At 46.9% G+C, this 13,130-nt stretch overlaps 1 protein-coding gene across 7 annotated transcripts in view; it reads right to left on the bottom strand.

Moving 5' to 3' along the window:
- VIT (vitrin) overlaps positions 1-13,130 on the bottom strand; it is a 1,755,407-nt gene that overhangs the window by 609,641 nt on the left and 1,132,636 nt on the right. For all 7 annotated transcript variants that reach the window (XM_069234891.1, XM_069234890.1, XM_069234889.1 and 4 more), the window contains one exon: positions 10,769-10,916. In XM_069234891.1, coding sequence (XP_069090992.1) covers positions 10,769-10,916 — 148 coding nt within the window. The remainder of the gene's footprint in view (positions 1-10,768; positions 10,917-13,130) is intronic.

Below are 13,130 nucleotides of genomic sequence, written 5' to 3'. Positions count from 1 at the left end.
GGAGCTTCTGGTGCAGAGAGGAGGCAGACTACCCCCACAGCATGCACAAGCAGGAAAACAGTCAAGAAGGCGGCAGGATCAGCGTTACAGAGTTGCAGTAGTCGTCTTTGCTACTATGTTGCAGGTTTGCAGGCTTCCAGCGCGGTCAGCGGTCGATTCCTTATCAGAAGGTGAAGAGGGAGATGCAGAGGAACTCGGCTGAGCTCATGCATTCGTTATCTGAAGTTTCCCCAGAGACAGAGACCCTAAATAGCCAGAAAAGAGGGTTTGGCTACCTAGGAGAGAGGAAAGGCTACTAACACCTGAAGGAGCCTATCACAAGGAGTCTCTGACGTCACCTGGTGGCACTGGCCACTCAGAGCAGTCCAGTGTGCCAGCAGCACCTCTGTTTCCAAGATGGCAGAGGTCTGGAGCACACTGGAGGAGCTCTGGACACCTCCCAGGGGAGGTGCAGGTCAGGGGAGTGGTCACTCCCCTTTCCTTTGTCCAGTTTCGCGCCAGAGCAGGGGCTAAGGGGTCCCTGAACCGGTGTAGACTGGCTTATGCAGAATTGGGCACATCTGTGCCCAACAAAGCATTTCCAGAGGCTGGGGGAGGCTACTCCTCCCCTGCCTTCACACCATTTTCCAAACGGAGAGGGTGTCACACCCTCTCTCAGAGGAAGTTCTTTGTTCTGCCATCCTGGGCCAGGCCTGGCTGGACCCCAGGAGGGCAGCTGCCTGTCTGAGGGGTTGGTAGCAGCAGTAGCTGCAGTGAAACCCCAGGAAGGGCAGTCTGGCAGTACCAGGGTCTGTGCTACAGACCACTGGGATCATGGAATTGTACCAACAATGCCAGGATGGCATAGAGGGGGCAATTCCATGATCATAGACATGTTACATGGCCATATTCGGAGTTACCATGGTGAAGCCACATATAGGTAGTGACCTATATGTAGTGCACGCGTGTAATGGTGTCCCCGCACTCACAAAGTTCAGTGAATTGGCTCTGAACAATGTGGGGGCACCTTGGCTAGTGCCAGGGTGCCCTCACACTAAGTAACTTTGCACCTAACCTTTACCAGGTAAAGGTTAGACATATAGGTGACTTATAAGTTACTTAAGTGCAGTGTAAAATGGCTGTGAAATAACGTGGACGTTATTTCACTCAGGCTGCAGTGGCAGGCCTGTGTAAGAATTGTCAGAGCTCCCTATGGGTGGCAAAAGAAATGCTGCAGCCCATAGGGATCTCCTGGAACCCCAATACCCTGGGTACCTCAGTACCATATACTAGGGAATTATAAGGGTGTTCCAGTAAGCCAATGTAAATTGGTAAAATTGGTCACTAGCCTGTTAGTGACAATTTGAAAGTAATGAGAGAGCATAACCACTGAGGTTCTGGTTAGCAGAGCCTCAGTGAGACAGTTAGGCACCACACAGGGAACGTATACATGCACACCTATGAGCACTGGGGCCCTGTGTGACAGGGTCCCAGTGACACATACATATAGGCCACAAACCTATGAGCACTGGGGTCCTGACCAGCAGGATCCCAGTGACACATAACAACCATACTGAAAACATAGTGTTTTCACTATGAGCACTGAGGCCTGGCTATCAGGATCCCAGTGAGACAGTGAAAACAGTGACAAACACCCTGACATACACTCACAAACAGGCCAAAAGTGGGGGTAACAAGGCTAGAAAGAGGCTACCTTCTCACAGTGTGCCAATGTGAATTGGTGAAATTGGTCACTAGCCTGTTAGTGACAATTTGGAAAGCAAAGAGAGAGCATAACCACTGAGGTTCTGGTTAGCAGAGCCTCAGTGAGACAGTTAGTCAACACACAGGGAACACATACAGGGCACACTTATGAGCACTGGGGCCCTGGCTGGCAGGGTCCCAGTGACACATACAACTAAAACAACATATATACAGTGAAATAAGGGGGTAACATGCCAGGCAAGATGGTACTTTCCTACAGGGGGTGAGAAGAATGGCAAGAAGAAAGATGGTGAAAAATCTCAGGATAAGCATGTTGATAAGGGTAAAACCAAAGATCCTTCTTCAACTCCTAAACACTCTTCAGGGGGTGGGGATAAATCAAATTCTTCCTCTTCTTCACAACATACACACATTAAAAAGCCTTGGTGCTATGTGTGTAAAAATAAAGGCCATTGGCAAGGGGATAAGTCCTGTCCAGGTAAACCCCCTGAGCCAACCATTACTAATACATCAAACTCTAGTGCCCCTAGCATTAGTGGTAATAGTGGTGGGACTGCTGGCAACAATCAAAGTAAAGGTGTAGTTGGGTTCATTTATGGGTCCATCATAGAAACTGAGGTAGTCAGTCCCAAGACAGTTCCTGTCACACCTGGTGGCATTGGCCTTGCCACACTGGCTGCTTGTCCCCTTACAATGGATAAGTACAGGCAGGCAGTTTCAATAAATGGTGTTGAGGCCCAGGCCTACAGGGACACAGGTGCCAGTATCACTTTGGTGGCTGAAAACCTAGTGCCCCCTGAACAACACATCATTGGACAATAGTACAAGATTATTGATGTCCATAACTCCACTAAGTTTCTTCCCTTAGCTATAGTTCAGCTTAGGTGGGGTGGAGTTACTGGCCCTTAGCAGGTGATAGTGTCACCTAGCTTACCTGTAGACTGTATCTTAGGTAATGACCTAGAGACCTCAGGTTGGGCTGCGGTAGAGTTTTATACCCATGCAGCCATGCTGGGTATCCCTGAGGAATTGCTTCCTCTCATTTCTCTGAAATGAAAAAGAGAAGGAGAGGAACAGGCCTGAAAACTCAGTATCCTTCTCCAACAACAAGTAAAAAGGGCATCACATTATCCCCTACCCACCCTGCCATTCAGGATACCATTCCTGTGGTAGGAGAAACCTCTCCTGGGGTGGCACCTGTACCAAGGGAACCATCAGCTGGCACAGCTGTACTCCCTGAGGAGGATGTACCTCTCTGTGGGATATCTAATATTGATGAGAAAAAGTCCACCATTGTAGTTAACATGGAGCATCCCTCCAACCCTCCCAGAGAAACTTTAGTGCAGCAACCCTGCACTGCCTCAAAACACTTAGGACAGCAGCCCTGCCCTAGTGTAGAGCTCATAGGACAGCATCCCTGCCCTGCTCCAAAACAAGAGAAACAGCATCCCTGTTCTCTCTTACAGCCATATGGACAAAGTTTTTGCCCAGCTATGGCTTTACTGAGACAGCATCCCTGTCTGGCATTCTCATCACTAGAAGTAGGTCCAGTGGACAATTTCCACTGTTCTAAACTAAAACTTACTGATAGTAACTCTGAGAATATATCTTCACATTGTTGGTTAGCTAAAGAACTTCAAACAGGGTGGTTTACATCCCCACAGGGAAGTTACCATCTAGTGGATGATAAAGGGAGTAACCAGTCTATTGCTGAGCTACTCTTCACTTATCACCACTTAGACAATAAAGACTCAACTGGCCAAGGTTAGCCTTATTGTCCTTCGTTTGGGGGGGGGGGGGGGGTTGTGTGAGAAAGTAGGCTCTTTCTAGCCTTGTTACCCCCACTTTTGGCCTGTTTGTGAGTATATGTCCGGGTATTTTCACTGTCTCACTGGGATCCTGCTAGCCAGGGCCCAGTGCTCATAGTGAAAACCCTATTTTGTCAGTATGTTTGTTATGTGTCACTGGGACCCTGCTAGCCAGGACCCCAGTGCTCATAAGTTTGTGGCCTATATGTGTTCCCTATGTGATGCCTAACTGTCTCATTGAGGCTCTGCTAACCAGAACCTCAGTGGTTATGCTCTCTCTGCTTTTCAAATTTGTCACTAACAGGCTAGTGACTAAATTTACCAATTCACATTGGCAGACTGGTACACCCATATAATTCCCTAGTATATGGTACTGAGGTACCCAGGGAATTGGGGTTCCAGGAGATCCCTATGGGCTGCAGCCATTCTTTTGCCACCCATACGGAGCTCTGACAATTCTTACACAGGCCTGCCACAGCAGCCTCCGTGAAATAACGTCCACGTTATTTCACAGCCATTTACCACTGCCCTTAAGTAACTTAGAAGACACCTATATGTCTAACCTTTACCTGGTGAAGGTTGGGTGCAAAGTTACTTAGTGTGTGGGCACCCTGACACTAGCCAAGGTGCCCCCACATCATTCAGGGCAAATTCCCCGGACTTTGTAAGTGCGGGGACACCATTACACGCATGCACTGTGCATAGGTCACTACCTATGTACAGCGTCACAATGGTAACTCCGAACATGGCCATGTAACATGTCTAAGATCATGGAATTGTCACCCCAATGCCATTCTGACATTTTGGGGACAATTCCATGATCCCCCGGGTCTCTAGCACAGAACCCGGGTACTGCCAAACTGCCTTTCCAGGGTCTCCACTGCAGCTGCTGCCAACCCCTCAGACAGGTTTCTGCCCTCCTGGGGTCCAGGCAGCCCTGGCCAAGGAAGGCAGAACAAAGGACTTCCTCTGAGAGAGGGTGTAACACCCTCTCCCTTTGGAAATAGGTGTGAGGGCTGGGGAGGAGTAGCCTCCCCCACCCTCTGGAAATGCTTTGATGGGCACAGATGGTGCCCATCTCTGCATAAGCCAGTCTACACCAGTTCAGGGATCCCCCAGCCCTGCTCTGGCATGAAACTGGACAAAGGAAAGGGGAGTGACCACTCCCCTGACATGCACCTCCGGGGGGGGGGTGCCCAGAGCTCCTCCAGTGTGTCCCAGACCTCTGCCATCTTGGAAACAGAGGTGTTTGTGGCACACTGGACTGCTCTGAGTGGCCAGTGCCAGCAGGTGACGTCAGAGGCTCCTTCTGATAGGCTCTTGCCTCTCTTGGTAGCCAATCCTCCTTTTCTGGCTATTTAGGGTCTCTGCTTTGGGGATCTAACCAGATAATGAATGCAAGAGCTCATCAGAGTTCCTCTGCATCTTTCTCTTCCTCTTCTGCCAAAGGATCGACCGCTGACTGCTCAAGACGCCTTCAAAACTGCCACAAAGTAGCAAGACGACTACTAGCAACCTTGTATTGCTTCATCCTGCCGGCTTTCTAAACTGTTTCCAGGTGCTGCATGCTCTGGGGGTAGCCTGCCTCCTCCCTGCACCAGGAGCTCTGAAGAAATCTCTTGTGGGTTGACGGAATCTTCCCCCTGCAACCGCAGGCACCAAAAGACTGCATCACTAGTCCTCTGGGTCCCCTCTCAGCCCGACGAGCGTAGTCCCTGGAACTCAGCAACTCTGTCCAAGTGACTCCCACAGTCCAGTGACTCTTCAGTCCAAGTTTGGTGGAGGGAAGTCCTTGCCTCCCCATGCTAGACTGCATTGCTGGGTACCGCGTTATTTGCAGCTGCACCGGCTTCTGTGCACTCTTCCAGGATTACCTTCATGCACAGCCAAGCCTGGGTTCCTAACACTCCTTCCTGCAGTGCACAACCTTCTGAGTTGTCCTCCGGCGTCGTGGGACTCCCTTTTGTTACTTCGGGTGAACTCCTGTTCACATTTCTTCCAAGTGCCTGTTCAGGTACTTCTGTGGGTGCTGCCTGCTTCTGTGAGGGCTCTCTGAGTTGCTGGGCACCCCCTCTGTCTCCACCTCCAAGTGACAACATCTTGGTCCCTCCTGGGCTACAGCAGCACCCAAAAACCTGTACCACAACCCTTGCAGCTAGCAAGGCTTGTTTGTGGTCTTTCTGCGTGGGAACACCTCTGCAAGCTTCATCGTGACGTGGGACATTTGTCTTTCAAAGGAGAAGCCCCTAGCTCTCTTCTTTCTTGCAGAACTCCAAGCTTCTTCCATCCAGTGGAGTGGCAGCTTCCTTGCACCCTCAGCTGGCATTTCCTGGGCTCCTGCCTACTCTCGACACTGTCGCGACTGTTGGACTTGGTCCCCTTGTCTTACAGGTACTCAGGTCCGGAAATCCACTGTTGTTGCATTGCTGGTATTTGTTCTTCCTGCAGAAACCCCCTATCACGACTTCTGTGCTCTCGGGGGGGGGGGGGGGGTAGTAGGTGCACTTTACACCTACTTTTCAGGGTGGGATATTTTTCTAACCCTCACTGTTTTCTTACAGTCCCAGCGACCCTCTACAAGCTCACATAGGTTTGGGGTCCATTAGTGGTTCGCATTCCACTTTTGGAGTATATGGTTTGTGTTGCCCCATACCTATGTGCTCCTATTGCAATCTACAGTAATTCTACACTGCTTGCATTACTTTTCTTGCTATTACCTGCATAATTTTGGTTTGTGTACATATAACTTGTGTATATATCTTATCCTCATACTGAGGGTACTCAGTGAGATACTTTTGGCATATTGTCATAAAAATAAAGTACATTTATTTTTAGTACTTCTGTGTATTGTGTTTTCTTGTGATATTGTGCATATGACACCAGTGGTATAGTAGGAGCTTTACATGTCTCCTAGTTCAGCTTAAGCTGCTTTGCCATAGCTACCTTCTATCAGTCTAAGCTGCTAGAAACACCTCTTCTACACTAATAAGGGATAACTGGACCTGGCACAAGGTGTAAGTACCTCCGGTACCCACTACAAGCCAGGCCAGCCTCCAACAATGGGTTTCTGCGAGTGCTGCCTTCTTGTTCATGGGCTTTCTGTATTGCTGAGGGCTCCCTCTGTCTCTTCTCCCAACTCGCGACATCCTGGTCCTTCCTGGGCCCGGGCAGTACCTTTTTCTACAACCATGACCTTTGCAGCTAGCAAGGCTTATTTGTGGTCTTTCTCCAAGAAAACAACTCTGCATCCTCTAGCACTCTGTGGGACATCTTCAGCACAAAGGAGAAGTTCCTAGCATCTTTCGTTGTTGCAGGATCTTCAGCTTCTTCCATCTGGAGGAAGCCATTTTGCACCTACATCTGAGGTTTGGTGGGCTCCTGCCCCCCCTGGACACTTTCACGTCTCTTGGACTTGGTCCCCTTCCTTTGCAGGTCCTCAGGTACAGGAATCCATCTTCAGTGCTTTGCAGTCTGTTGTGGTCTTTGCAGCAGCCTCTATCACGAGTTTAGTGTGTTTCTGGGGAAGTAGTAGCACTTTACTCCTACTTTTTAGGGCCTTGGGGTAGGGTATCTTGCTTGGACACCCTTAATGTTTTCTTACACTCCCAGTGACCCTCTCCACACTACACTAGCCTATGGGTCCATTTGTGGTTCGCAGTCCACTTTCTTAGTATATAGTTTGTGTTGCCCCTTGGACTATTGCATCCTATTATACTCTACAGTGTTTGCACTACTTTCTGACTGTTTTACTTACCTGGTTTTGGTTTGTGTGTATATTTTGTGTATTTTACTTACCTCCTAAGAGAGTATATCCTCTGAGATACCATTGGCATATTGTCACTAAAATAAACTACCTTTATTTTTGGTAACTCTGAGTATTGTCTTTCTTATGATATAGTCCCTAAATGATATAAGTGGTGTAGTAGGAGCTTTGCATGTCTTCTAGTTCAGCCTAAGTTGCTCTGCTATAGCTACCTCTATCAGCCTAAGTTGCTAGAACACTACTAATCTACCAATAAGGGATAACTTGACCTGGCACAAAGTGTAAGTACCATCAGGTACCCAATATAAGCCAGGCCAGCATCCTACAGTCAAAGTCACCCAAACTTAAAGAAATGCCATATCTCGGGCCCTGTGGTGCCAATATGGATGGTCTTGGTCTCATCTTGCTCCTTGTGCTGAGTCCTAGCTACCTGGAGCACTTTCTGTAGGCTTCCTGTCCTCTAAAGTGATGAAATCTACAGGGTGCTGGTCTCACTGGCTCCCTGCGCTACCTTTTCCCTTTGTTTTTCCCCTGGGCAGAAGCCCAGTCTTTCCCCAATCTAGTCCTCAGGAGATGTAAGGGGAGCAGCATTCCTAGGGAGTGCCCCACTGGTCCTGGGGTCAGTACAGTCAGAATCCGTAGTCCAAATGACAGTTAGGGGTTCCTCCTTCCTTTTCTCCACGGTGGTTGCCTCTAGTTTCATTGTCCACAGAAAAGCACACCCAAAAGAGGTACGCTGTCCCCTGTGCAGAACCTTTAAGTGGAGGTAGGAGTTTCGAGCTGGGACATACCTCTGGCCTATCGTGATGTGATACATCACATCTATGCCCCGTCCCAACCTTCCTACACAGCCTTCTTGTATATTTTAAAATGCCGTCATTAAGGAATCACTTGCCACATCTGCTCTGGGGGTCTCAGTTCCACCCCTTGCTGACATCACTGACGGGGCCTTCCACAGAAAATCTTCAAAGAAGACCCCTCTGGGTTAGGCTACAGCGGTCTGAGCTCCCTCCTTTGGTTAGTGGGTTTGGTCAGGTCCCCTTCCTGGCACAGGGTGTCAACTGGATGATTGATGTACAGCAGTACACATTATGAGGTCTCTCCAAGGTCAATAGCCAACCCTGCAGAGTCCCTTCTGCACCAGGCTACCTGTGCATAGTTCCTGGGCTGTGCATGAAAGGTGTCTCCCACGCACAGCCCTCACAAGCTTGCACATGCAATTGCACACGTGTTCATGTGTAACCAGCCATGTCCCTCTTAGCCTTGCTGCACCGCATTGGCCTCACTTTAAAAGGCAAACACTGGTGGTAGACATATGCAGTCAATTTGTCTTGAGTTTACTGTGGTTGAGTCCTAGGTTAAGAGGCTTCACCACACTAAAAGGTCTAAAACCAGGTGATCAAAAAGCAAAACATCCAGGTGGATTAGAAGCCCATCTTCCCACAAATTTCTATTGTAAATATCAATGTAATATTTGCTCCCATTATTTTGCATATGAGACTTTTACTAAGCCTCTAATGACACAAGCTCGGGTTTCTTGAGTGAGTGCTGGATCTGAGAAAGGACGTGGGGGCATATTTATAAGCCCCTAGCGCCTTCTTGTGCCACATTAGCATTATTTTTTTCATGCTATTGTGGCCCAACTTGGCCAAAATCTTCTCACCATATTTACAAAGTAGCGCAATGCATGTATTGCACCAACTTGTAACCCTTTGCGCTGCATTATGCCTGCCCCAGGCATAATGTATGCAAAGCGGGCATTCCCCCGTTGGGGGGGGGGGGGGGGCAAAAAAAAAGCGCAAGGAAATTAAACAGATTTCCTTGCCTTGTTTTTTACGGAACTTTTAACGCCTGCTCAGAGCAGTTGGTAGTTGCTAAAATGAATCCTTTCCTTTCCAAATATGTTGGGATAGGTTCACAGGACAAATGTCTGTTTTGCCAGCTCCAAATTGAAACTTCACCTCACTTGAAAGACTAGGGGCTAAAGGAAATCTTCAGTGTGTTACTAAGATTTCCATGGCACTGTGAAGACTCAAGTAATTAGTGGTCTCGTTGGAAATGCTTATTGCTCACATCGAAGCAATTTGAGTAGTATTCACAGAAGCAGGCCTCTTGCCATTCACCGATTCATTGAAGCAATTTTTATAATTGCGACCCAAAAGATACCTTAAGTTGCACAACATAAAGGTCCATAGTTTTTACCTAACAAATTCCCATATGGAAATTCAACTAATTTTCCAAATCCCCAATATAATTTCTTCATAATGTCTACCCAGGGAATTCTCCTATGCTCGCAAAGCAGTTCTCATACTATGCGAACATGAAATGCATACAGTATGCCACAAATGTGTTGAACATTCTCAAATCAAAGGAAAGAAACTCACTTGGCAGTGACAGCCTCCCACCACACACACCCATTGCTTTCAATATGTCTATTTGATATATTATTGATTTGGGCATTTTACATAGAGAACTTACATCCAGTCATCCTCTTTTAGAGCATCCCTATTTGTTTCATTCTGCAGAAATCTACTTGGTAAAACAAATGCATTCCATGATTCTTTGTTTGTCATTAGTAAATTCTAGAAATATAATTATTTCCCTATTTCTGCAACTGATAACCGTTTATTTAAGCCCAGAATCAGCAGTTGCCTTTGAGCCCTTGAAGGAGGAATAGGTAGCAGGAATGCTCATTTTTGAGTAGGGGAGAATGAGGTCTCTAGATACAGATACAGAATGACGCTTCCCTTACCTCAACAGTCCTAAATGTTCTTCCACTGACAAAGAGGTTGTAGGCTGCGTGTATGGATGAATGGGTGAGTGAGAGTCATGAATCCACACATAGCCAATCACCCATTCATCCAACCAGGGATCACAATTTTAAGTGTTGCAGTGTTTATCGCACCTGGAAAATAACCACCCCCAATACATTTAATGGGTGAAACATGTCTGAGAGATACCAGACATGCAGATTTTCGGATTTTAGTGCGGTAAACACCAAAATCCATGTATTATGCCCACTTTTCTTGGCAAAACGCGTAATATGTGATCATTATCACACCTGGTAAATTCCAAACACCTCTGTCTGATTTTATCTGATGTGATAATTATTGCATCCAGCAGTAGTGCACTCATAATTGGTCCCTCAGTCTTCTTACAGATTTGTGTTCAGGCAAGGTATTACCAACTGTTCAGCCATAGTCCTATTTTAGTATCTATTAGGACACACAGATTAGTGCTTTGTTAGAGTATGAGACAGACCATCCTAATGGCACTCGTGCCTTACAACTCCCAGCAACAGAGAGCAAAGTAAAAATGAATGCAGTAACGGGTACTATTTCAGTGACTGGAAGACCTTTTTTAACATTTGTCAAACAAAATGGTACACCTTTCTTACACTGAATAACAAGACTATGCAAAGGCAAGATCAATTGATGATAGATCGACAGCAACGAGATAGTTTAGCCTTTGTGAAGAGGCAAGCAACTCTTACCCGTATTGAACAATTCCCATTAAAGGACCTACAGAGCCAACCTGAAGAGTTTGAGCCATCTCACTAAGGAATAGTTTCTGAATCCGAAAACGGCGTTTCCCAATGCTCCAACTTCCATCAATCAAAAAGGCAAGGTCAATTTTGCAATCTAGAGAACAGGAAAGATGAATTGCAACATATGAGTAGATTCTTGTACACAAATACTCTCATGTTCTATGCCTTAGTTTACATCATGCGAAACATAAACATCTTACACTGTATAGGAGGAAAGTGATTTCTTTATGAGGAAATTAGTAATCTGGAATTTGAAAATCACAATCCATCATTAAAATATTTCCTCAACACTGCAAACATAGAATTATTTATGAGAGCAAATTTGTGATGTGCCTAAATATACACTCTTCAGGCACATATGATTGGTTCATGGTCCTTGAGCCATTTTACAAAGAGAAAATGCAGGCGTTTTTTAACACCCAGCATGTATTTCAAAATATTATTAATTCCAGGTGTGGCATTTTCAAATTGTTGCCAGTTGGTAGGAATGCCTTTTGTCACCATGTTCAAATAAAAAGTATCCATAAAACCTTTAACGTTGATGCCACTTGTGACCTTGATAACTAAGGAGTCAGGACCACATGACTGTGGCACTTTTGGGACTAAAACCCATCCATGACCATGGTCACTGTACTATGAAACCCAAGTTCCAGTATCATAGGCAGGGTACTCCTTTGAAGACATGCATTTGGGCAGCAACTGAGGTATCAATGACACCGTCTTAAATGCACATAGGGCCTAATTTATTTGTTGGTGGTCTTACCGACAAGCTGTGCCAAATACCATCACAATGGTAGTCTCCTGCCTGCCGTATTTGGATGTGTAGCGGCTAAACTAAAGACCACCACAACAGACTGTACTCTGTTGTGTCAGCTGCATCCTCAGCTGACAAGGCAGACTCAGATACAGATGATTAGCACTTTGTCACTGTCTTCACAGCTGTGCCCCACCAAGGCTATTTAGATCCCCTAGTCATGATGGCGGTTTGTTAGCAGCTGGCCCATGATGGCGAGAGTCTGTGGCAGAAAACGTTCAGTATAGTACTGTAGGAGGCTGGACTGGCTTGTAGTGAGTACCAAGGGGTACTTGCACCTTGCACCATGCCCAGTTATCCCTTATTAGTGTATAGGGTGTCTAGCAGCTTAGGCTGATAGATAATGGTAGCTTAGCAGAGCAGCTTAGGCTGAACTAGGAGACGTGTGAAGCTACTACAGTACCACTTAGTGTCATATGCACAATATCATAAGAAAACACAATACATAGTTATACTAAAAATAAAGGTACTTTATTTTTATGACAATATGCCAAAGTATCTTAGAGTGTACCCTCAGTGAGAGGATAGGAAATATACACAAGATATATATACACAATAGCAAAAATATGCAGTATAGTCTTAGAAAACAGTGCAAACAATGTATAGTTACAATAGGATGCAATGGGGAAACATAGGGATAGGGGCAACACAAACCATATACTCCAGAAGTGGGATGCGAACCACGAATGGACCCCAAACCTATGTGACCTTGTAGAGGGTCGCTGGGACTATTAGAAAATAATGAGAGTTAGAAAAATAACCCTCCCCAAGACCCTGAAAAGTGAGTGCAAAGTGCACTAAAGTTCCCCTAAGGACAAAATAGTTGTGTTAGAGGAATAATGCAGGAAAGACACAAACCAGCAATGCAACAACTGTGGATTTCCAATCTAGGGTACCTGTGGAACAAGGGGACAAAGTCCAAAAGTCACAAGCAAGTCGGAGATGGGCAGATGCCCAGGAAATGCCAGCTGCGGGTGCAAAGAAGCTTCGACTGGACAGAAGAAGCTGAGGTTTCTGCAGGAACGAAAAGGGCTAGAGACTTTCCCTTTGGTGGACGGATCCATCTCGCCTTGGAGAGTCGTGCAGAAGTGTTTTCCCGCCGGAAGGACGCCAACAAGCCTTGCTACACGCAAATCGTAGGTTTGGCGTTTTTGGACGCTGCTGGGGCCCAGGAGGGACCAGGAGGTCGCAAATTGGACCTGAAGAGAGAGGGGACTTCGAGCAAGACAAAGAGCCCTCACTGAAGCAGGTAGCCCCCGGAGAAGTGCCATAAACAGGCACTACGAGGATGCGTGAAACGGTGCTCGCCGAAGTTGCACAACGGAGTCCCACGTCGCCGGAGACCAACTTAGAAAGTCGTGCAATACAGGTTAGAGTGCCGTGGACCCAGGCTTGGCTGTGCACAAAGGATTTCCGCCGGAAGTGCACAGGGGCCGGAGTAGCTGCAAAGTCGCGGTTCCCAGCAATGCAGCCCAGCGAGGTGAGGCAAGGACT

This window comes from Pleurodeles waltl, chromosome 5 (genome assembly GCF_031143425.1).
Source record: "Pleurodeles waltl isolate 20211129_DDA chromosome 5, aPleWal1.hap1.20221129, whole genome shotgun sequence".
Taxonomy (NCBI): Eukaryota; Metazoa; Chordata; class Amphibia; order Caudata; family Salamandridae; genus Pleurodeles; species Pleurodeles waltl.
Note: the sequence above shows the minus strand (reverse complement) of the source record. Positions and strands in the feature narration are given on the sequence as shown.